The 26,475-nt window shown below is 45.0% G+C and overlaps 1 protein-coding gene across 2 annotated transcripts in view; it reads right to left on the bottom strand.

Annotated features, from left to right (window-relative positions):
- SRGAP2 (SLIT-ROBO Rho GTPase activating protein 2) overlaps positions 1-26,475 on the bottom strand; it is a 226,089-nt gene that overhangs the window by 134,188 nt on the left and 65,426 nt on the right. For both annotated transcript variants that reach the window (XM_080823944.1, XM_080823943.1), the window contains exon 2: positions 6,101-6,293. In XM_080823944.1, coding sequence (XP_080680070.1) covers positions 6,101-6,293 — 193 coding nt within the window. The remainder of the gene's footprint in view (positions 1-6,100; positions 6,294-26,475) is intronic.

Raw genomic sequence — 26,475 nt, forward strand, 5'->3', positions numbered from 1 at the left:
TAAAAGCACCATTAATCTACCAGTCACCCAAGTCCAAAAAACTTCACAGCCCTCCTTCTTTTGTGTTTCCAAGTTCACTTGAAACCTGAATCCCATCTGTCAGCAATTCCTGTAGATTCTTCCTGCACCAGGTGTTTTCCATCTGTCTCTAGACTGGAAGCTCCAGGAGTGTAGGGGGACAGTTTCCCTTTTGCCTGGCATGTGTCTGTCACATGGGAAGAGCATGATACATACTTTCTAAATGGTCTGAGGGATCAATTTCTGTCCTTTTCATTCCTACCATCCCACCCTAATTTAGATCCTCATTATCTGCTGTGGCAACGGGTTTCACTATCTCGAGTTTCCAGTCCTTTAGGCAATCACCACCATTAAGGTTAAGGTTAAGGTTAAGCTTCGGTAAGCAGAACTCATACCTCAGCTTGGATCCTAGCTGTTCAAACCTGCAGGTTCCCAGTGTCTATTGCATAGCGCCAAATCTCTGTCGAAAGTCAAGGCCCTCCACAATATGGCCCTATCTACCTTTGCCCAACTCCTCCACACACGGTTGTTAACCAGCCAGACCAGTCCACTTGCTGCGTCCTGAAAAGCACTTTGTACTTTCCTCCTGCCGTGCCCCTCCCTGCCTACAACATCCTCCCTCTCCACCGATCAAAATCCTGTCCATTTTCTTCAATGTCTGGTTCAAATTCCATTCCTTCCCTGAAGTCTCCTGACCACGCCAACTGTGCTGCATCCCTTCTGCAGCACACACATGTTGCCTTATACTGAAGATGTGTCATAGTATTCAGGTAGAATTTCTCCCCGACCGGACAATAAACTCATTTGGGAAAGAACCACTCCTTCTACTTCTTTGGATCTCCCTCCTCTAAGAGTCTAGAACAATATCTCAAAAATATTCAACAAATATTTGTTGTTGAGGAAAAGGAAAAGCTGGAAGAAAGAAAAGATGTTGGCGGAAGGTTTTACAGTAGCATAAGGTCTCTGGAAAGAACACAGCAGGACAGCGATGCAGGAGGATTCCTCTAAAGATTCGACAGGCCAAAAAAAAAAAAAAAAAGGGAAGGAAAGAACTGAGCTATTAAAAGTAGGAGATCAAAACCAAGTGAGCTATGACTGAAAGGTAATTTACAAGTCTATGTAAAAAAAAAAAAAAAAAAACAGCCACAGCCAAAGCATTATCAATTAGAGTCCTGCTGGGCAATATTAACACAGATTCCACTTAAAAGAGACAATCAAAGGCTTAGCAGCAAATAGGAATACATTTATACTCTTCAAGGAGCCAAAGAAAATGCAAGAACATCTTCCCTAGGAAGACTTCCTACCCTCACATAGTATTTTATCTCTGCTCTTAATCAAACCAGGAGGATAGAATTTCAGACAGGAGTAGGGTTCACCCACCATTCAAAGGGAAGGCGGAAGCCATGTTCCCTTCTTAAACAAAGCAGAATACGGTAGAATCAAATAAACGCTATGTAGTTCCATCTGCAGCATCTCTCACTCTTTCTGCGGGGGGAGGGGAAGAGAAGGAGCGTGATGGGACCGCAGGGTCAGCCTCTGCAAAGGAGTCAGAGCTGGGAGGGCTTTAATGAGGATGTTCGCGTGGAGCACAGTGCGGGAGAGGACAAAAGGTGAGCAGGAGCAAAGCAGAATGGGAAGCAAAGCCGAAGAGTGACAGCCTAATGGCTTCCCGGGTAAGAAGTTGTCCAAAAGAAGAAAAAAGCAGCTCAGCAATGTTTGTCCCTAAATGCAGTCACTTCAAACCGGAACCGAATACCCAACCGAACCGAGTGCGAGAGGCTGAAAGGGAGCCAGGCTGAGAAACTGGCCTGGAAAAGGGCGGGGCGGGTCCCTGGAGACGGACATCGGCCCGGCCACCCTGCCCCAGCCCGACCTGGAGAGTCTCCACGGCCCTGAGCCGCGTCTGCCCGGAGCTGCCGTTGGCAGCTGCTCTCCTGGCAGCGCAGAGAGCCAAATCCATGGCATTGCTGGGCCAACAGCTGCTACAGCTCCGGGGGAGGCGACGAGTGCCCGCTGAGACGCTCTGGGCAGAGAATGAACTATTCTCGGGATCAGCCCGAGAGTCAGCAAAATCGAGGCTACACTCCACCGGCTGAATGAAAATACAGTACAACTGCCGCTCCCGAGAGCCAGGAAACCCACAGCCCTTCTTCTGGCCCAGCCTCTCTCGCCCGGAGTGCTTCATGCCCTCACGCCCCTACTTCCGAGGGCACGACGTCAGGTCAGGCCCAGGTTAACCTTCCGCTCCGGCTCCCCGCCACACCTTCTTAAGACGCCTCCGGCTTCCCGGGCTCTCTCCGAGACTGATCTTCTTTGGTGTTGCCATAGTTACCGTCCCGAAGCGCGGCCATAATTAGGTTCCTTGCTCAAAAACTATCAATGGCTCCCCACGCTTACAGAATAAACCCTGTCGCCTGGCAGTCCCGGGCTACTAGGATCAGGCCCCTTCCAACTTTTCCAAGCTTGTCTCACGATTGCATTTATTATTCCTGCTCTTCAGCAACAGATGAGTTTTACCCACAAGTCTTATGTTTGCAACTCTGTGCCTTCACCGACCCTGTTCCTTCTGCCTGAAGTGCTTCCTTCCCCCATCCTTCTATCCTCCTTCTACAACTTCTGCCTTGTTTCCACTGAATTCAGCTCACAGGACCCGTACCTAGCACCTGCACTTGTGTTTTCCCATTTCCCACCCGCTGACCTTCACCTTCGTGAAGCCCCGCCCAGTCCGCAACCTGAAGAGATGTCTATTCCCTATGCACTTGCGGCGCTTTGTATGGAAAGGTGGACATGGTCTTTCACGGATGCCGTGGCAAGGCTGTGAACAGACAGTCCCCCACTATGTTTCCTCTTCTCCTATATGAACAGAAACTCTACCTTCTGGTCTCCCCACGCAAGAACCCAGAGAGCTCACTACCACGCTGTCGCATCAAACCTGAGCTCCTCTCTCTGCCCGCCTGCCAAAGCGCCATCATTTGGGGTCTGCTCCACTTCCCTAACCTTATTTTTCACTGCTTTTGAAAATATCTGTAATCTCGTAATATTTTGCTCAGACCTCCACTGAAGCCCCTTTCACATTACATTGTTCCCACGTCTCTCTTGCCTGTTAGCCAGGGTTCCAGAGCTTACCTCAGCCTCCAGAGGAATCAGCACAGAGCACAGCACCCAGCAGGTACTTAAAAGGGGTTTGGTGGGCAAGCACATTGTTACTCAGGATAAGATCAGATAGGAAGCTATTAAAGTAAATTACCCATCAAGGACAGCAAAAGGAGTGAAGTCCCCTCTTACAAGCTCTTAGAGCACCTTGTACTTCCGCTCCGCAACACTTACCTCAACTCATCTAACTATGATTTGTTTAACCTCCGTTTCCTCATCCTGCTGTAAGTGTCCTACGCTAGACGTGGCGCTTGTTCATGGCTACACCCCATGGCACAATGTCTGGCTTGAAGGAGTTCAAGGAATGTGCAATGGACATTTGTTGAAGGAATGGAAAAGAAACTTCCTTTTAACGAAGGTGGATCCCTCCCTCGTCCCTGTATACTGTACCCCCTCGGCAGCAAACGCTCCTGCTTCCTCTCAAGGGCATGCGCAGTTCTCTGCTACACAAATCTACCCTCAAAACCTCGCCCAAGTCCCACTTGCTTCATGAAAACTCTCCTGACTGTTCCAGATCCTTTATCTATCTCTGATGATTTCTCTATGACCTCTTATCACATCTATATTCCACACAAAACCAATGATTTCTTAATGAGATCAGTATTGCTTTGCTCTCTGGTTGCTTCCTGTATTAAAAATCTTTTCTCCCCAGCCAGATATGGCCCCCTGTGGAGATGCAAAATAAACTTCTCTTGTATCTTGTATCTGTGTACTCCTGTACAATACGGAGTACACAGACAGCTCTTACTAAATACCCACTGGTTGTTTGGGGGGAGCAGTGGGATGAAGCCAGGTACCAGCTTTATCAGAAGGGAAATCAGTTCTTCCAAAACACCCTATCCCTTGTATGTGATCTTAATCCGAGCAATTCAGCTGACTTAGAGATTAGCACATCTGTACTTTAATTTATAGTAAATATGTCTTTAAGCTGAAAATATGATAGTACTAAAAATCAAATGCTATTTTAAACTTAGGAGTAGCTTACCAACAGAATAAATCCAACATTGAGTCATTTTTCTAAAGCAAATGATTTCTCTCCCAAATCTTCATTTATCATATACTAAAATAACATTTTATTCCCTCCGGATTGCTTATTATAAAGAGAACAGGACTTGGGAAAGATAAGGAGCTCTGAGGACAAAACATCTGGAGGAAATTCTCATTCTGGCTTATACTGAGAGTGTCATCTGTTCTCCTCAAACTTAGCCTCCATATTCATTGCTCAAAGCTGGTTCGTAAAGGAAAATTTGCATCCCAAATTATTAGAGTGATAAACAAAAATAGAAAATGGGGGAAAATAAGATATACTTGGCATTAGTTCCTACATTCATTCATTCATTTACACATCCAACAATGTTTAGTGAGCATCTATTATATACCACATACTGCACCAGGCACTGTGGGAGGCTGAAAAATGAATTAGAAAAAGCTTACACCATCCATGAAGGGAAGAAAATGAAAGGCAGACAATATTGAATGCCCTAATAAAAGAACAAATAAAATGCTGTAAAAATCAGAAAAGGGAGAGCATTCTTTCCTTTGGGAGAATCAAGAAAGTTTCTTGGACCATGATGCATCTGAGACAGGTCTCAAAGCACAGGTATGTCTTTGACATGCAGAGATATGAAGAATGAGGACCTAAGTTCAAATAACAGGATGGGCAAAGGCCCGCTGGAGCTGATGTTCTGTTTGGCTAAGGTACAGTAGAGGAAAAAAAAACAAAGCAGAACAGGAAGTAAGGTTGGAAAGCCAGTCAGGGCCAGATGTAGAGGGGCTTGAAGAATAAGCCCAGGCGTGTATACCTTTGTGCCTAGAGCAGAACTTCTCAAACTTAAAAGTGCATACCAATCACGTGAGTCTCTTGTCAGGGTAGGTCTGGGGATGGGACCGGAGATTCTACATTTCCAATATCCTAGGTGTCGATATCGGGAGCCATTGCACAGAGAACCCGCCCGATCTCCAGTGTGTTCCAGGAAGGCTAAATCTGCTAAGAGCGGGTACGGCAGACTGGAATGGGGAGAAGCCATACACTGTGGACCCCGACACTAGTTGTTCATTACAATCACCTGCAAAGCTTTTACACCATGCTGTTACCCAGGCCCCGCTCCCAGAGATTCTGACTTAATTGCTCTGGAATGGGGCCCAGATTTCAGCATTTTAAAAAAGTTCTCCAGAGAATTCTAATGTGAAAGCAGAGTCGAGAACCTCTGCTGTGGATAAAGAGTAATGCAATCATTCAGACAACAGGCGTGATGATCTAAACTAGAGCAATGGCAGTGAGGACAGAGTGAAAGGGTCACTTGCATAAAATGCTACCCAAGGAACAGACCATGTGGGCAATGAGTCAGACATATGGCGACAGCATCATTCATTTCTTCCAGTTGAAGACCGTTTGGTCATTTGTTAAGAACACAGACTCTGGAGCCAGACTGCCTGGGTTTGAATCCCAGCTCTGCTATTGATTTACTAGAGGGGTGTGTGTGTGTGTGTGTGTGTGTGAGAGAGAGAGAGAGAGAGAGAGAAAGAGACAGAGAGATATCTTAAGCAACCTCCTTAACTTCTTTATGACATGGTTTCCTCATCCGTAAATTGGGGATACAACAATGATCAATGCACAAACTTGTGGAGATTAAATGAGTTATATACGTAAAATCCTTAGAACCACGCTTAGCACACAGGACACGCTCTGAAAGTGTGTGCTGTTATTATTAGCACGGTTCACCATCTCTTCTGACCCCTCTAGGATCCTGACCTGCATATCCGACCCATACAGAAAGAAGTCCTTGAAAGGGCTCTCTACCTTTAGCCAGTCAGAAGTCTCTGGCGCACCTTTCAAGAATGCGCACGGATCTAGGTGTCACACCCCGCCTCACCCCCTCCCCGGCCCCATTCCCGAGGTCCCTGTGGGAAGCAGCCACAGGGTCCCTACTTGAACTGCTGGTCCTTGGTGCTGCGCGTCTTGGCCAGGAAGCGCTCGGCCAGCTTCTCCAGGTTGCGGGAGTAGTCCATCTCGATCTCCGCCTTTTTCCGGAAGAAGTCCTGGAGGTCCTGTAGAAGCTGCACCCGGAGCTCACACTGCTGGTCCAGGCATTTCATCTGCTCTGTGAGCTGGGCGCGGATCTCTGCAACACAAGCAAGGCTAGACCGTCAGACGGCGATTCCTAAAGCCAAGACACAACAAAACAGAAACATACATACCTACATTTACCCCTTTTATTTAGTTAGGAACTTAAAGCCTTTAATTACCCAAAAAAAAAAAAAAAAAAAAAAAAGGCTCAACTTAACATGGCCATAGGATATGAGGCACCTCCAAAAATTCCATCAACCCTTCTGGGACCACTAAGAAACTGGAACCAGGGATCTGCTCAATCATTTAAGAGAAACTGCTTATCAGGCATCTGCTATTGGGTTACCATGTCCTGAGCACCTTACTGTGTTTCTGGCACAGTGCCAGAACTTGAGCTCTCTTTCGGCTGAAAGCCTAATGATTCACCTCTCAGCCATCCTGTTCCATAGGCACTACTTTCCTCCCCATTTTAAAGATGAGAAAACTGACTCTTAAGGAAGTCAAACTGCTAATGTAGTGCATCTGGGATCCAAACCCAGAAAGACCGACTCTAGAGCCCAAGCTCCTACTTTTTATACTTTCTCCCATAGTCTCAAGATGTTTTTCCGCATCTTCATGAAGGAGGGTGACTGTCGGGATATTTAAATGGAGATACACACACAGGGTCCTGCCCCAGATCAAACAGTGGCGATCAAGAACACAACAAGTACCAGACTTCCAGCCAAGCAAACCTCTCAGCATCGATCAGATTTCATAGTTTCCAATATCACAGAATGTAAACCAGTCTTCAAGAAGCTGATTTTTTTTTCACCAACAAATACCACTCACACTGCTGTCGCTTCATCCTCGGGATGCTCAGAGCCTCTTTGTGTCAAAGCTAGAAATACTTCGGGCTAAGCTCTAGCTTGTGGATTTTTGCCTAGCCCAGAGTCCTCACCCAGGGTTAGCCAACACCCTCTCTGGAACCACAGCAACATAGCTCCAGATGCAACCAGAGCTGCGTCAAATACGACATGGCATTTGTTACTGACAAGAGCCCTGGCACCCACGGGGAGCAGCTTGCCAAAACCAGACTGCTTTCGGCTCAGAGAAGGCCCGCAGTGCGTATGCTGCGGGAGCTACGTTCCAATTCCCAGACCCGTCGCAATGGAGCCATCCCTTCACACCTTTCCCCTGCAAGCCTGCTCAGCTCCGGTGCATTAGGCTGCGACCCTGGTTCCAATCCCAGGGGAAAAGAGCACCTATGCAATTATGTCCTTCCTTAGGCATGCTCCAAAGTCATTCCCAAATCGTAGAGTCATAACAAAGCTTCCTACCTATGCCATGTAATGCAGGGGGCAGGGTGGTAGGGAGATCTAGTGTTTTCATCTGAGCTCTGGATAAATCAGGGGCAAGTCCAGGATCAGAGCTATGAGGCTGAAAGGTTTGCCCACCACTCTTATGAAGCAATGACGAGGGGCAAATGGTGCATTTAGCTTTGCCTTGAAGTAGCTGGGCATCTATAATCTATCCTTATCTTCATTTTTGTCTCTGTTTTCACCCATATCAGAATGTAGCACAAGTATCTGGTCCTTTATGGGTGATCTCGGGGGATGTGGAAGTGCAGTTCTCGCCCTCTTCGTCCCCATGCCTCCCCCTTGCCAACCATCAATGCCAATCAGGCCTACAGGAACCTCACCTGAACTGAAAGTGAGCCCTGGAGGATGGTTTCAAGCAGACAGAAGGCTGAGCTGAAAAGCCGCCTACCTCATCACTCATCAAAGCTCCCTTGTTCTGTGTTTTTTGGGAGTCTGATTACAAGGGTGTTGGGGGAAGATGTGCAGAGGGCAATGTCAGGCATCTAGCTCTTGCCAGAGATTTCTGGGCCTCTTAAAGGGAACAGCCCTTGTCAAGACTATTCCTAGAGGCATCTGTCCCCCTTCTACCTATTGGTAGACAGAACTAGAAGCCGGCAGTAGTGGCCCCGGGGTGGGCAGACTGTGGGTGGAGAGCGCATTCATGCTGCGGGCAGACTGTGGGTGGAGAGCGCATTCATGCTGCTCACTGATATTACTTACAACTTGCCCATTAAGGAAGAATCAGAGCATCTTAGGGCCAAAAGGCTCTCCAGGTACCCAGTCAGTTTCAGATCTGCAAGAAGATGTGGGTGGGAAATGGGGCTGTCCGCCCCCTCGGAGTCACCTAAAATTCATGTAAGACTTTGCCTCAGTAATCTCACTAACCAGGAGAGCAAAAAGGAACACGGTACAACGTATTATGCTCCACGCTCCAACAAAAAAAGAGGGGCGTAGGTAGATTCCCAAGATACCCGTGAAGTTCCAGACATAGACCCCTCCAGGGTTGCCCTGGCCAAGGAATCAGCACTTCCTAGGCGGCCTTTGAAAGATGTGAACCAATCTAAGAAGCCCCCAGGCGCATCCAGCCAACACACACATCCCCCTGCCTTTCCCAGGTGCCTCAAGTGGTCAGCCTAATACAAAGTGCACCCCACTCTCAGGCGTCCCCGAGGGAACTCCGAGAGGAAGGGTTACTGAGTACCCTTCATGGGGCTTTAAATGCATCATCTCATCTCATCTCCACAACTAGCCCATCAGGTATCCCCAATTATCCTGACGGCACAGGTAAGAAAAGTGAAGTAAGACCTGTTAAGTCACTTACCAAGGTACCACTAGGTGCAAGCTGAAGCTAAATGAAGGTCTAACTTGCCAAAGAGCCTGACTGTGGACCAGGGAAACAAGAGACAGAGAACACAAGCCTGGAGGCCCTGGAAGTATTTCGGGGTAAATTACAGTTTCTATAGCTCCCACCTATGGAACATCCCCTTTTCCACCTTCTAGCTGAGAAATCATTCAGAATCAAGTCTGGACTGGCCCACTGACTCGATAACGAGCCATGTTCCGACTAGCTCAGGACTGGTCTGGGCCCCTTCCCGGCTTCCTCCACCTACTCTACAGGGCAGCTTTGGAGAAAGTGTTTTTTCTTCTCCCGGGAGCACACCCTGAGGTTTGCCAGGATGCCCAGAGGGCAGAGAAAGTGAGGAAGCAATGACATCCCTACCTGATCCAGGAAAAGCAGTCTCTGCTACTAGATCCCACCTGCTACAGTGGTTGATTCCTGATCCCCTCCACTGAGCATCTCCCCTCCCCCACAACCTGCCTAGAAGGAGAAACCTCCCCGGCTGCCGGCCTCAGGATGCCCACACGACGTGTAAAGGGGCCTCCAACCACCCCCACCTCTAGGCCTGCAGCTTCAGGACAGAATGGCTGCTCTGTCCGGCACAAAATGTGCTGCTTCAGACTTTTGCTGCTGCTGCTGCTGCTGCTGCAAAGACAAACAATGGTCCCCAAGAAGGCAGCTGTGCCAGCCCCAGTCCTCTGTCCATGCACAGAAGGGGCAGGAAACAATAGGCCACTGAATGCCAGCTCGCCTGGGCCATGTGCCCAGGCTGGAGGCCCCTCTGCACCCCAGCCTACCAATAAACTACAGGGGCAGAAAGAAGAAAGGGGCAATTTATAAAAACACGGAGGAATTCCTCCCAATCCCATCGTGTGCTTATGCGAGTACACACGTGCATGGGGTGTACACTCAAAGACACACACTCGCACCACCCACGCTGTGCTTCACCATATCTACTCAGGAAGGCATCTGAGGTCCAGTTTTCAGTTGGATAAGTGTCCCTGGGAACTGGAGGTGATGGGGTCCTTGTAGGTTCTGTCCCTAGAACTACATGGGAAGAAGTCAAGCTCTCATTTTCTAGAAGCAGCTGTACCTCAAGGGATGCAAATGAATTCCATGGTCATCCACAAAGCCCAAGTACAAGGTCACCATGAGCCTTGAGTGATACATGCCAAAATGACCTCCCCTGGGCACCTAACACAGCCCATTTATTCACTAAATCTTTACTGAGTCCTATTGTAGAGCCTGAGCTAGGTGATGGTGGGGATGAATGAAACAGCCCCGTGCCCTGCCCTAACGAAGCCTGGCTTGACAAAGAAAGAGAGGAAAAGAAAGCAAGCACAGTCTTATTGCTTTTACTTTGAATACTGGTTATTATAGCATAGTCACGGGAGTAAGTCCCAACCCAAAGACCAACAACTAAAAAAATCATCAGTAGCAGACAAAAGAAACCAAAAAAACAAGCCTAAGAAAAATTCAACAACCTCTGGCTCTTTTTTCTATTACTTTTTTTTTTTTTTAATGACATTTCTGTAGTTTCCTTTGCAAAAAGAACCAAAGTTTTAAAACTAGTTCCCTGAACATCAGAGTTGACCTTTGGTTGATACTTCATTCAAAGCTTCAAGTCAAAATTTAATGCCATCATTATGGAACTAGATAGTGGCGATCACTGTACAAGCTTGTGCATACTCTGAAAAACAACCCCACTGAATTTGTGTACTTTTAAAAGGGTGAATTTTGTGATATGTGAATTACATCTCATTTACAAAATTTAACGCCCCCAAGTCATGTTCTTTTGAGCACCATCCTGCTAGCTAAGAGGAAAATGGCCCAACAAAGTGGCACCAGAAAGAGGAAGGAATTCTTGGTTTCCATTTCTCCATTTGCATGGGCTGAATCTCAGTTCTGCATTGAATATTCTTAAAGCCTATACCGGAAGCTGCCCCTCTGGCTGGAAAGCTTGGCCATGACATTGAACTCCACAGGCAGACCATCGTTCCATCATTTCCGAATGGTGTCAGATTAAAACCAGCAAGGAATGCTTTTATGCATGAGTTCAAATATAGGATCAGCAGACATACCCAGCAAGCCTTCCCCCGGGAGGTGCTGACTCCTTGTCCACACTTGGCCACAGCTGAGATCCTAAGTACACCTGTCCTGGGAGTTAGAAGGAGGCTCATTTCCATTTTGGAAAGAGGGTGAAAGAACACAAGAAGGATAAAATTAGAAGAAAAATTAGCCCTAACAGGATACTGATCATTTAACAAAAACAGAGCCTTGCCACACTTCTAATCATGTAGATGCTAAATTATATAATATCTGCCAACACAGGCGACACAGTCCTCTGAAAACTGTCCTCACTTCAGAGAACATCCAGCGAATTCACCAGTCAGCAGAGCAGAGGAGAATTTTGTTCAGTCTGTTGCTTTCAATCCAGAGATATTAGTCCCTTTCTTCCCCTCTTTCAAAATTCCTTCTTCAGGAATTTTCTGATGAAGTCACACAAAACCCCCTCCTAGGAGTCCCACATTTCTGAGGAGAAAATGAGGGTGGGTGGGTAAATCAGGAGAAAAATGTAATCTCACAGGAGGGTAACACAGGCAGGCCCTCGCCTTCTCCTTGATGGTCTGGCACCTAAGGGATAGAAGCTGCAACTTCCACAGTTTCTGTTCAGAACACAGGGCATGAGATCAGCCCATGTGCCCTACTGGAACTGGGACTGACTGCCAGTCTTTTTCCACAAAATCTGCCTTACCTGCTTTTAGTCCTTTCACAAACACATGATGTCACCTCAGCCACCTCAGGAATATTAATCCCTAGTACCTTTCCAGCAAGTGTTATATAAGAAGACAATTGAAGCTTTCATCAGGCTCTACCCTGCGTATCTCTTACCAAGACCTCTTATCTCAAGGGTAATCAGCCCCTATCAAAACTGTTCCCCACGAAACAAAATGCTGGGATGCCCTGCCAAGTCCGGCTCTTCACCCTACTGGTTTGCTCTTCTACAAACCAGGGAGGGCCTTCAAAAATCCTTGCTGGGCAGATGACAGAACCAAAGCCCAGAGAAAGGAGAGGAACTGCCCGAGATCACATAGCTATTTAGCTGTGGATGTCGGACTGAACCCAGGTCACTGGCTTCCCAAGCCACTGTCCTTTCTCACCTACTCTTATCATAAAAATGTAATTGTGCACCTGACGGGGGCACCGAGAATAGAAAAGACAGCAGTCCTCACTCCAAATTAGCACAACAGTAGGGAAGAAATCAGTGAAAAAGCCTATAGCAAACAAGGAGAAATAATAGTAGACATAAACGAGGTATGCTCACAGTGATAGAGGAAAAGGAGACATATATCAGCTTCAGTCCACCTGCTATACCCCTTCTTTCAATGCCTGATACCATCACTCATGGCTGAGTTGTCACTGTTCCAAGAAAAGGCCATCATCAAGCTACTTTTGGTAAAGTAGAAAACAGCAAATATTCTTCCTCGAAGAGTGACTGATGGCCTTTTTCATCGTTATGTTACCCTATTAAACACAACATAGAACTAGACATGAGTTAATCCGACAACCAACCAATAATAGCTACGAAGCTTCCAGAACATGGGGATGTGATAGATAATTACCTTTTCTCCTTCTCTGCATCTATATCCTCCCCAACTCTTAGTCCATGTGCTGTTGGTAAAGCTGATTCCACCTTTGCCCTCTCCAAAGATGGTGGACATTACCTGCAGGCCAGCAGCTGAAGACAATGAGAATCTGAGACTGCTGCCGCCATTTTGCCACCATGACTGGAAAGCCTGTTTGAGAATGAAGCCGACCTGGAGAAAACAGAGCTGAGAGATGGAAAAAGGAAACTCAAGCCCTTGAACCAAGTCATGGCCAGATGCCAGGCTTATCCCTGGCCCTTTTAGCATCATAATCCAACTCATTCACTTTTTTGCTTAAAATAGTTTGCATTGGATTTTTGGTTCCTTAAAAACAAAGGAGTCCTCATGAATAAAGTGAAGGATTCTAAAGTGCTCAGAAGCATCATTAAGTTCCCTACGCTCAAGGAACTTAACAATCTAATTGTGAAGACGGGATCAAAATATACATTTTTGAAATTTATATACTAATGCACTACCTAAATTATGCTAGATATTATGTTACATAAATTATGCCGGGTATTTATTTAACAGATATTTGTGCTAGATATCTGTATTACATAAATTTTCATGTTATTGTACAGTATATGGTGTCTTCTGTATATATATATACTTGAATTTAGGAATAAATACTACTAGTAAAAGTTTTGAGGACTCAGAAAGTGTAGCGAGGACTAACATGACTAAAGCAAGGCTTCTTGATGAAAACTAAAGTCCCTGAGAGGAAGAATTTGTCTCTCCAGTTCACCAACATACCTCTGGGACCCAGAACAATATCTGGCAGGCTTTCAAATCTGTGGAGGGAAGAAAGGAGGGGAGAGAAAGAGGCAGAGAAGAAGGGAGGACACAGAAGTCTGAACTGGTATTCCTAGGATGGGTAGAATTTCAGTAAGTGGAAGGGTGAAGAGGCCATATTCCAGAGGAAGATAAGACATAAGCCAAGAAATGGGAATGTTTGAACATGGCCTTTCTGTGAGGTAGTGAGGAGGATGGTTGAGCTAGAACAAAGGGTACCTTGAGGCCTGGGCAGAGATAAGGGTACGTGGGGAGGAGCAGCTCAAAAGCTAACAGAGGAGTCTGGATTTCATGCAGCCAGAAATGGAGCTGGTCAAAGTGTGTGTCATGATGAAAACAGAGCTGAAGGAAGATCAGAGGAGGTCTGCTGGATGGATTCCTAGGCCTTCTAAATTAAGAGATGGGGTGAGCATTAATGAGCAATCCAGGCTGAACGGTACAGAAGTCACCATGAGCAGGAGAATTCCATGAGTGGAAAAATCCCTGCCCACACCAACTCTAACTATTAGTAATAATACACGCTTTAGAGCCAGTGGTCCTGAAGCTAGTGATTCTAAACTATCCCTCCCTAGGTGGTGGTGAGCAAAGGGGACAGGTCAGAGAGATCTTTGGGTCTAAAGGTAAGATAGTGATCTTGGCAGGAGGAAGGCAGGAGCGAAGTTCTGGTCTCCCTGGCTTCCCTTTTGACGACAGTTCTTTCTGTTGTACTTTTAAGTTTGGCCATCTTCCTAACTGTCCGCCTGAGCAGTAGATTATCCCAAAGTTATGAAAAAAGAACCTCTCTTCTCCTTGCATTAACTTCACACCATCTAAAAACAACGCATACAGCTCTGGAGACAAAGGGAAACCAGACCAGAAGGAAGAGGAAAAAAATGGTCCTAGGAGTTTCCAAAGGACACTCTGTCATCCATTAACTTTCAAGCCCCCAAATGAACACAGAAAGCAACCTCGTAAAGCCGAGGGGGAGGAGGGTGCGAAGGGGAATATCTCAATGAACTTGAATCATCGCAATTGCTCTGGCAAGCTGCCTTGGGTCTTTCAAGTGATTCAACAGAAAGTCAAAGACAAAAGGTTCCCAAATGAACAAGCTGCCACATCAAATGCCAAAGTAGTAATTTTAGCTCCTAGGCCTTGCCTGAGATGTTTAAGAAACAAAATTCCCGAAGTCCAAAGTCTAGAATTAACTTGTATTACAAACTAAAGATCTGCAATGACATGACCAACAGCTCCTCTGGGAAATGTCACCTGATGGCCCTGATTTCGGTGCTGGAGGCCAAGTGGAAGTCGGTTCCCCAGGACCACAGTAATCAACCAACAAATCCAGCAAATATTTATCTTGCACTGTCCCTGTGCAAAGGTCCAAGTAATGAATCACGGGACCACACAAGAAAATATAACGCACTGTCTTACTCTCAAGGAGTTTACCATCCAATTGGGGGGAAAAAGGATGAGGATTAAATGCAATAGTATTCAACAGTATAAGCCTGTGCGTGCTAAGCACCAAAACAATGTTAGAGATGCTCAGAGACGAGGAGATCAGTATAAACCAGCGTGGACCTGAGTTAGTCTTGGGGCCTCGAGCTGGGGAGAATTACGGAGATATAAAGGTGCCAGAGGAAGGAGGGCTGTGGCTACTAAGGCAAAGGCGAGGAGGCAGAACTGGGCAGCTCTGGCTCAGGAGGCACTGAGAAGCACTTCCGGGTCAGAAGAGTATGGGATCGGGGGGCAAGGAAGGAAATAGAAAAGCAAGATGCAGGTCAGATACAAATGCAGTTCACAAAGGCTCTGTAAACTGCGAGTAAAGCAAGGTGAGCATCTCGAAAAGCAAGAGGATAGCATCGAAAAACAAGATGATAACACAAGCAGAGGCCAAACCCAAGCGATCTCCAACCGAACAATGCTTCAAAAGAAAAAATGTCAGTTTAAACGTGTCCACTATAGTAAGGGACAACAGTAAACTGTAGGCTGCTCAAGGCTCCAGCACAGTCAAACTAAAAACAAACCAGATGAGTATTAAAATCCAGACACTAAATTCCTAGAGAGCTGGCTCTGGAAGGCTTATCTCATTCTGCACAGGATCTAGCTTGGCAGGAGGGGTCAACAGGTTATTCCAGGTGTAGTTTAACTAGCACGGACAGGGCACCCACTCATTGTGAGGCAGGGAGAGGAACCACGATGATCACAGAGGACCGAGACATTCACTTGGCCTTTGAAGTGCCTGTGGAACTTCCTGTTGGAAAAGGCAGCTTTATTTTCCAGTCTGGAGCTCCCAGGAGAAGGTCAAGTCTGGAAACAGGCACTTGGGAGCCATCAGCAAGTAGACAGAAGTATGAAGTTAACTATAAAAGTGAACACAGTTGCCCACAGAAAGCATACAGAATGAACGAGAAGTAAGCCTAGGCCTACGGACACCTCCATTTAGGTGGAAAGCAAAGGAAGAGGAGATGGGAAAGTCGACCGGGCATGAAAGTGTCAGTAACTGCAAAGCACTTAAATAAGAGAGCCGGGCAGTTTGCGAACTTGGGCGGTTAGGAGTCAATCACTATCAAGAACCCGCTAGGCAGACCCCGTGTATACATCACCCACGACCAGCACAACCGTCCGGCTGGCCGGCTGGAACCGCTCGTGCCGTTCCAGCTACCGCGGCTGGGCCTTGGCCTTCAAGCCGGACAGCGCCTGGCCCTGTACCCGTGCAGCAGGCTTCTCATGTCCCGCCCCAGGGTCTCCTCGTTGCCACGGAGGCCCGAGGTTTGGACAGACTGCCCCAGCCACCAGCCATGCGACCAAGAAGCACAGGGGAGCTGAAACTCCATGAAGTCAACCCTCGGCCAACAGATGGGAGCGGGCAAGTGGAATCTTCTCTCTCCTTGCCCCAAGGAACGGCTCAGAGACGCAGTAGCTTCCCCTAGTTTCTCTGAAGATGTCCCACGAGACAAACCATGAGCCTCTGGTGAAGCTGTCGCCAGTTTACAAGCAGTCCCTTACAACTGCTCTCTTTCCCGGCCACTTGTCACTTCCCTTTTCTCTGCATTCCTGCTTCCCCGGGATGGCTCTCCCAGAGAGAGTGTGAGCCTGTGTGTTTGGCTCTATTTTCTAAGAAACCCAGACGAAGACACTTACCATGTACCAGGCACTGTTCTCGATGCTGCATAGATAGTCTCTTCTGCTAAGCAGATCCTTGAGAATAGTAACCTTGAGAATAATAGCCTTGAGAATAATAACCGATTATCTTTCAAGAAGTCAACATATACATCAAGCGATGGGTTGGTTATAAGAACTAATGTCGTCGACTATAGCTTATTTCCTCTCGAAAGGAAAACAGCCTCCACTGAAGTTACAGACAGGCACTGTCTTGTACAAGATGGCATTCAACAGGGATCACAGAAACCATTTATTAAGTACTTACTATGAGCCAAACAAGCTCACAGAAAGTCGAGTCACCATTCAAGTGTAAAGGTACATGATCTCATTTAATCCTTAAAACATCCCAATGGGGTACGTTTGCAGGAAAGCCGAGTGGTTAAAGAGTGCAGACTCTGCATTTGGAGGGACCAGAGCTTCGACTCCAGCTCTGCCACGAGCTAGCTGTGTATCCCTGGATAAAATGCTTAATCTCTGTCAATCTGTTTCACTATCCAAAAAATGGAGCTTGTAACAGCAGCAGTACCGTGGGCTGTTACGGAAACTGAAGAGACGAAGGGCTGACTATGTGCCGGTGCCCCGTGAGTCCCCATTACAAGTCAACTTTGACTCCTCCCACTTTTACAGAAGAAGGACCACGGAGGTTCAGAGATTAGTGGACTGCCTGAGGTCACCCACACAGATAAAGATCACAGCAGGATTTGAACCAGATACGTTTACTTCTAAAAACGGTGCTCTTCACCACTCCCCTGCCTCTGTGTATTAAGCTGAGATACGGACTCGTCTGGTTGTCTTTCACACTGGAACCCTACAGTTCTCAGTTGGCAATGTTGATTGGTTAATGAAAGGGATCCCTGAATTTCTTCAATTTAACAAATAAAATTTCCTCTTGAAGGCGAGAGGAAAAAGTCCATGCCCCCACCTAGAGATGCTTTCAACTGGAGAGGCACAGAGCAAAATCTGCTTGGAAACCAATCTGGCTGGGCTCAAAATGCCAGCTCTACCACTTACTAGCTATGGGATTCTGGGCAAGTTACTTAACTGCTCTGTGCCCAAATGTCTCCACGTGTAAAAGTTCCACAATAATGATACCCTCTTAGAGATTTAATGAGTTAATATTTGTAAACTCACCAGAACGGTTCCAAGTACATTGTACTATATATATTTCTGTTAAACACATAAACCAACTCTGCCTCATGGGCTGTTCAATCCTATAACTTTCTGGATAAGAAAGTACATAAAGTCATAGGTATCAAATAGAATAAATTAGTGGCTTCCAAACTTTTACAACACACACACACACACACACACACACACACACACACACCAGAAGTTTCATGAACTATGTATCCTTACTACATGCTATAAATTCATGTCTTTTTTTTAAGCTTTTATTTATTTATTTGACAGAGAGAGAGATCACAAGTAGGCAGAGAGGCAGGTGGGGAGAGAGGGGGAAGCAGACTCCCCGCTGAGCAGAGAGCCTGATGTGGGGCTTGATCCCAGGACCCTGAGATCATGACCTGGGCCGAAGTCAGAGGCTTATTAACCCACTGAGCCACCCAGGCGCCCCTCCATGTCTTTTTTAAAAAAGATTTCATTTATTATTTGATAAAAAGAGCAAGCACAAGCACAGGGAACAGCAGGCAGAGAGAGAGGGAGAAGCAGACTCCCTGCTGAGCAGGAAGCCTGACACCAGGTTCATCCCAGGACCCCAGGACCATGATCTGAGCGGAAGGCAGACGCTTAACCAACTGAGCCACCCAGACGCTCTCCCATGTCTTTTTAAATGCTAGTTACAGCCCACTAATTTCATTTTATGACCTGCTGATTTCTCGACCTACAGATTAAAAAGCTCTAGAATAAACCACATGACCACGAAAAACAGAACTAGAACACAGTCTTCAAACCACTCAGCTCCTTCTTCATGGTTATTACTGAGTCAGAAAAGGCCTAAGTTTCACTTCCTGCTGGAAAAGAAACTGTACATTCTGGGTCCTCCTCCCATTCCCTCCACAGTTCACGTGAACACTAGAAATTCAGAGACCACCAAGGAACCAGCAGGCACTTCCCGTCTCTACAACTTCTGTGACTGCCTGATCGGATGTGCCATCTGCACCAGACAGAGTTCCCTGGCTCGTTCCCTTGGTTTCACCTTCCTGATTTTGAGGCCCAGCAACTACAGTCACCCATCGTATCTTTGGAGGGAAAAAAGAAAAAAAATACTGCTGATCTAACACAACAAAGCAATGTCATTATATATACAATAAATGGATTATAAACAGAATAGATGAACTTTGCTAGTGGTTAAGTTTTTTAAAAAAAAAAGTTCTTTTCTCTTAGAGACAAGTACTGAAATATTCAAGGATCAATAATGTCTGGTATTTGCTTCAAAGTGATGGAGGGGAGTGGGAGGGGTGAGGGGATATAGACAAAACAAGCCTGGGGTGAGCTGAGCAAGGTGATGGGTACATGGGGGTCAATAACACTATTCTACCTACGTTTCTATATGTTTGGAATTTTTCACAATTAAAGGGTTTTTTAAATCTAATTAATGGCATGTTTTAAAAGGGGGGGGCTTAAGATACAGTAAACACAAAAGAAGACAAATAGGACAGAATAAATAACCAGATAGAGAATACAGATCTATTTCCTTGAAATGAAAGAACTAAATCTGCAGGTAGAAGAAGCATACTGTAGACCAGGAAATGTATATAAACTGTCAATATCAGGACATATGATGTTTACATTTTTTAACCTCAAGGATAAAGAAAGAGTCATTTAAGAATCAATGGAGAAAAAAGCAACACTCCTAACAAAACAGGGGTCAGATTTCTCCAAAGCAACAACGGAGGCCTGAAGATGATGGCGCCAAGTTCTAAAAAAATTCTCAGGGAGAATAACTGTGATCCAAGAATAGTATGGCAAGCTGAGTCAAGTGTAAAAGACTCCAACATCTGCAGACTTGAAAGATCTCAGCCTATATAGACCCATGAACCCCTCCTGTGCAACAGAAATCCTGCACCCAATAGAAAAATCAAAATAAAACCACAGGCAGAGAGACACCGTGGTAAAAGAACAGGCAGGAGACACAGTGCCAAGAACAAACACAGGAGAGCGTGCAGGGCAGAATATAAACGTTAGCGATACTGCCAAGCAAGAAAAAAAAAAAATCCAGATAAGCTCTAAAAATTAGGAGATGGGGAAGAGAGGTACAAGAAAGTGTAAGAATATGAATTACCTAATCCTGCCAGGCAAGGAATCAGCCAATCTGTCTCAAAGTGAAGACTGAGCTAAAAATATGGTTTAAAATGTTAACAATGACCTCAGCCTCCTCAAGATCTTCCTAATCATTTTCTTAGCCTTTGGGAGAGCTTGTAAGAGCTATGATCTTCTGCGGCACAGAAACATGTACGAGGCAATCAGCAAGTCCTTCAACTTCACTTCAACTTCTTTTTTCTTCTAAATTCAAGCAAAATTAAATTCAATTGTTTTTATTTTTAAAGCACATATGGCCTAATGCCATTCTTATAAAATTAGTTCTTGCTCACTAAAATCATATGCTTGTGTTTAATATCATCATTTTCCCCTCTACTGGATCATTCCCATAAGCAAACAAGCAGGCTATATTTCCCGCATCTTATCAAACACACACATACACACACACGTATACACACACACACACACACACACACACACACATTTCCCTTGATCTCCCTGCTCCTTTTCAGCTTTTTCCATCTTGCCTTCTCCTTACAAGAAAACACAAAATGGTTGTCCAAACTCTCTGCTTCCAACTTCTCTCTTCCTTTTTTCTCTTTAGCTCACTGGAGCCAGTGTTCGTCCACTCTCGTGGTGGCAGCAATGACCTCCACAATGCCGATTCTCAGGACGTGGCTTACTCCACGCCACCAGACTGGAGAGAGGACCTCACTCCCGGGTCCTGGGACATCATCCTCTCCTAATATGCCCCTGAAGACACATTCTCAGTCTCCTTGGCTGGACCTTCCCCATTCCTTCCAACCTCTCATTGCCTCCTGGGCTCAGTCCTAGGACCTCTCTTCCATCTCTAATTGCTCTCTGTAGATCTCTTCCAGTTCTGTGTCTGGTAATTTCCAAATTTGAATCCCTAGTCTAGACCGCTTCCTGAACTCCTGCCTCCTATAAATGCCTTAATAGTTAGTTCCTCTCAGATGGCTAACAGGTACTTAGAACTAAACATGCCCAAACTCAGCTCTCGATACTCATCCTGATTCCCCATCTCACTAAGAGCACTCCCATTCACCTGTCAGATCAAAAAACTTAGGAGTCAGTACTGACTCTTTTCTCTCTCTCAAACTCCCAATCCAATTCAAGAACAAATCCTTAATTAGCTCCACCTTCAAAATGTGTCCAGCATCCAATTGTTTCTTATCCCCTCCACCAATCCCACCATTCCCAACTAAATCTAAATCAGCATCATTTTGTTCTGAATTACTGTGGGAGCTTCCTAAGGGTCCTGCTGCTGCCACCTTCACTCCCCTGTAGTCTATCCTCTGCTCATCACCCTCCAACAGCTTCTCATTGGAGAATAAAGCTGAAGGATTTCTAAAGTCTGACATGGTCTAGTCCCTGACTGTCTCACCAGTTTCTCCATTATATTCACTCTTACTCACTGGTCTCCAGCCACACTGGCCTCTCTGTTCATAGAACATGCCAAGTACAATCTCACCTCAGGGCCTTTGCATATGCTTTCCTTGGTTTGAAGCATGCTTCCCCAACATTCACATGGTTAGCTCCCTAACTTCACTTAGTTCTCAGCCCAGATGTCGCCTTCTTAAGTAGCCTTTGCAGCCATTCCACCTGAAAGAGCTCCTCTATGTCCTTACCCAATTATATTTTTCTTCAAGACATTTATAAATCTATTTAGGTATTTATTTATCATCTCATCCTTCCCCTGGAACAGAAGCCCCATGATAGCAAGGACTTCGCTTTTCTCCTTGCTGATCCCTGGTCCCTAACACATAGTGAGCACTCAGGGAATACTCATTAAATGAATGAATGAAGAACTCTTGGTGTAATGCGAGGTGGAACAATTAATTGCTCATTTCTTTGTACTTCTCAGTTTTGCTTGGATTTTCCATAATGAGCATTTCTCTTTCTGTAAGAAAGCAATAGCTATTCCTTTAAAAATGAAAACAGAAAGCCAACCAAAAATTAAAAAGGAGAGATGCATTATCTAATCAGCTCTACCATATTCTGACAAGTGTTTTTGCCCCATTATTTATGATAGCCACAAAAGAGTTCACAATGTAATGCCCACAGGGCATTTTTCACAATGAAACCTTTTTAGGAGGAAACTTTACTGGAACAAAAGTTTTAATTGCCCAGGGCTAACCAGAGTGTGAACACAGGGCTCCCCTGTGAGAATGTAAATTGGCAAGGTTTTCCTAAGTATCACTTCCCATTTGCAATCTTCTTTTCAATATTGCTTCCAAAATCCAGATGCCAGAATCTGTTAGCATACTACAAATGAAAAGGTGTGATGGTCTTTGGTAATACTTACATAGAAAATAAGACTATCACTTTCCAATAAGCTCACGCTTTCTAAACATCAACAACCAGGGTTACAGAATTACAGAGATCACACAGGCACGTGAGAAGATTACAGAAGGCCGCTGTGAGCCCTAGTGACACACATAACCACCAGGAAATGTTCATGTCCCTGTCCCTTCCACCAACCCACAGCAACACCCACCAGTGTCAGGCAGCAAGTGGCAGGATCTGCTTCCTCCCCGCTCCAAGAGGCCCAGGGAAAGGAAGGGAGCACAGGACCATCCCCAGTCACTGATGAGTAAAGGCTAATGGCAAATATGAGGTATGAGTGGCACACAAAGCTAGGCCATGGTTTCAGTGTCTCTCCTTTGTATTCCCGTCCCCTCTTATCTGTATCTTCCGCTCTTTTCATGATTAGGAAGGAAGCAGCAATAGCCTGTCCTCTCTGGAAATGTGGTCTAATAACCTAGTATCACGGAGCTTACCCTAGAGGTCGTCCGTCCCTGGGTAGACCTCAAAACCTGGTCTCCTGACACTTCCGCCTACATTTGCTAAGGCTGTTAACCAAGCACTAGATTGTGAATTCCCAGCAGTGGACACATGTCTTCCAAAGCCTTCACACAGCCAATGGCTGCTGCTCCATTGTCTTTTTAAAAAATCAGTAACAGGAATGTTTTCCCAATCTTCCTTTTAAAATTGGACAGTTTAGAGCCTCTGTATATCACGTGAGTGCACACAACGGTTGGGAGTGATGAGTCAAACATCACTAACTAGGCCAAGGTGGTTTTTTACTGTGGTAAAATATACACAATATAAATTTTACCGTTTTAACCATTTTTTTAAGCGTTCAGTTCTGTGGCATTAAATATATTCACATCTGCTGTGCAACTGTCACCACCATCCATCTCCAGAATGTGTTCCTCTTCCCCAGCTGAAACTCTGTCCCCATTAAACACCAACTCCCCATTCTCCCCTCCCCCCCAACCCCTAGCAACCTCCATTCAGGCCAAGGTGCTTTTGAGCATGCTACAGTTTACTGGCTTTTCAGTTCTGGAAGAAAGGCATTCCCTACCTATAATGTGTTACTGCCTTGCAGATACACAGTTGGAACCATCTGTGGTGTCTCACCATTTAGAAACAAAACTTTAAAATTATATTTAAGAAGCCATTTTTTTTAAGATTTTATTTATTTATTTGACAGAGAGACATCTCAAGTAGGCAGAGAGGCAGGCAGAGAGAGAGGAGGAAGCAGGCTCCCTGCCGAGCAGAAAGCCCAAAGCGGGACTCGATCCCAAGACCCTGAGATCAAGACCTGAGCCGAAGGCAGAGGCTTTAACCCACTGAGCCACCCAGGCACCCCAAGAAGCCGTTTTTTAATAGAGTGCAAAATACAAAAGTTCTAACCATTAGGCCAAAAAAAAAAAAAAAAAAAAGGTTTCTCTTATTTTTTTAAAAAATGTATTCACAGGTCATTAAATTTCCAACTATCCTTTCATGCATATTTAGTCCCAAACTAAGCACAATATTTTATTTTTAAATTTACTTTTGACAAATCACACTCTTTGTTACATCATTTATTCTAAAAAATTAAACAGTGCACATCACATGTTCAATGAGGAAAGAAAAAAATTACCTTCTATACAATGGAGGCTATTAAAAATTTAAGTCTCTATTAAAATAAACTGTGCAATATAATTTTAATAATGTTGATATAAAAGAAAATGTTTTACCTAAATTCACCTCTTTATCATAGTTTATAAAAATGACACCATTATTTTTTAAATTCCTGAGGGGGTTCACAAAATTATATTACTCTGAAAGGACTTCATAAATTTTAAAATGTTGTGCAATGCCAGTCTAATATAAAAGTCTTTTTAATCAGACTCCAGTAATTTTAACTAGTTTCCTTTCTCTTGATGCTAGGCCTGCCTTCCCAAGGAAACTAGTCTATCAGAAAAGACAGACTATAAAAAGAAACTTCAGTGTGATGAGCCCATTAACACAGGAAAAGCAGACACTGTGGGAATGGACAGTCTAGGGCTCCCAGAAGACATGGAGGACTGCCGTGAGCCAGAGGAAGAGGGCAGGAAAAGTGTTCTAGCCCAAAGGGAACAGCATGTTCAAAGGCCCTGAAGCAAGAGACAAGAAGCCACATACATGCAAGGAATTGAAATAATCTAAGAAATTCAAAGTAGCCGGAACATAGAGTTTAAGTGAGAGAATGAAAAAAGACAAGACTGATTAAAGGGAGAGGCAGGGGTGAAGCCTGGAGAGTACTGCAAATAGTCTGAAGAAGGGCATTTTTTGCTAAGAGCAATGGGAATCCATTAATATGAACACAGAGCAGAAATTAGATAAGCAAACTACCGTGTTTTTAGTGACATAAGTGCTCTCCTCCAGCAGAGAGCCAAAGCAGAGGGTAAATGGGAGACTTTTTATTTTCAGAGAGTTCAAGGTTTCCAAAACTCTTCTTATAATAATTGCCTCAAACTGAATTTTCCAAATAAAGTAAAATGCAAAGACCTCCCAAGACACAAAAAGTCCAGTGCTTCCAAACACGATCACAACACAAAACGAAACAATAACAACAAAAACAACACAAGCTCAGATCTTGCGGGCAGATCGGTGCCATCCTTTAGACATTTAGAGACAGCAGCAGGATATCTGCATGAGTCAGAAGATTTGGGTCTCTGGGTTTCACTTTCCTCATCCAAAAACTGTGCTAAGTCTTTATCTTCTGCCCACCCACCTCACACCACTTGAAGGCCACGTCTCCAACGATGTAAGTGGAAAGGATTTTACCAGCTGCTTTTACTCCGTCCCAGAAAGAAACAAGAAGAAGAAAGTGCTTCATAATATACAGTATGTCTACAGCTATGAGGCTGCCCGAACATTTCACACCTCGGAAAAAAAATACTCCGCTGTTCAGATCCATAGATGGGTGTATTCGGAATTTGTCAGCAGGAACAAAATTCACAGGGAAGTCAGCTGACAATTGAAAAATAAAAACAAAAACAAAAACAGGGGTGCCTGGGTGGCCCAGTCGGTTAGAAATGCTTGGTTTCGGCTCAGGTTGTGATCTCAGGGTCGTGAGATCGAGCCCCATGTTGGGCTCAGAGCTGGGCAGAGAGTCCGCTTGGGATTCTCTCTCTCCTTCTGCACTCCCCTCCCTAAAATAAACAAATCTTTAAAAATAAATAAATGAAAACAAACACCACTGAACTTCATAAAATAAAAATTAAATAAAAGACCTTAAAACTCAGCTCTTGACTCAATCTGGTTCTGCAGTCATGGGCCACACGCAGTTGATAGAAGTAAATTAGCCTGGATTTGGGAGACCCGCGTTCTAGACCTTGGACACACTCTGTGACTTCCTATTTCCCATGTAGAATTAGTCATGATGTTACATGTCCCGAAAAGTTACTACTGATTTTACACATCACTGAGAAAGGAAAAACAAACCTCTGTGGCTTCCATCAGAGGAAGAACTCAAGTTCCTATTTGTTATGTTTGTCAGTGTTTTTTAAGGACATTGTATAATTATTTTATGTGTCTCCAGACTTTCCAGGCAGGGATTACATCTAAATGTATTGTAAAATAATTTTTTAGGGTGCCTGGATGGCTCAGTGGGTTAAAGCCTCTGCCTTCAGCTCAGGTCATGATCTCAGGGTCTTGGGATCAAGTCCCTCATCGGGCTCTCTGCTCAGCAGAGAGCCTGCTTCCTCTTCTCTCTCCCTGCCTCTCTGCCTACTTGTGATCTCTGTTAAATAAATAAATAAAATCTTTTTAAAATAATAATAAAATACAGTAATTTTTTAAGAACATCAAAATATGTTCAGAGTAAAAGACACAAAATAACACAGTAGCCTGACTGGACGAACGTGAGTCTCTCAGAAATTTCATTTTCCTTTCCAGTGGAGTGTCTCCTCCGACTTACTGATAAGAAACCCCTATTCCAGTTCTTTATTATTAAATGGCACATTTCTCAGAAAGAAAGCCTAAAAGCATAGTTCCTCTAATTTATAAACTCTATCCCGGAGCATTTTATACACACTCACTATTATGACACTCAGCACAATGTACAGTAATTAGCAATTTACATCTGTCTTCCCTGCCAGGCTAGGAGCGCCACAAGTCCAAGACCATGTCTTATGCATTGTTACATCCCAGCACCTAGCACAGAGCTGGCATAAATGTTGAATTGAAATAAATGGAAATGAGTTGTGCTTTCCCTGTCTTCAACAATGAATCTCTGGCAGATTCCAACAAAGCCTTCGAGTTAACTATGTGCAGATCCTGGGTCAACCTGACTCACAATGAAGATTCCTGCCTAACTGCCTCCTTTCTCCGCTCTTCCTTCCCCTTCCCTCTCCACCTCCAGAGGGGAGTTCCCACTGGAAACTGCACAATTCTTTGTGCAGAGAGAAACAACAAGCTTAGTTCCTG

Source organism: Martes martes, assembly GCF_963455335.1.
Source record: "Martes martes genome assembly, chromosome: 15".
Classification (NCBI taxonomy): domain Eukaryota; kingdom Metazoa; phylum Chordata; class Mammalia; order Carnivora; family Mustelidae; genus Martes; species Martes martes.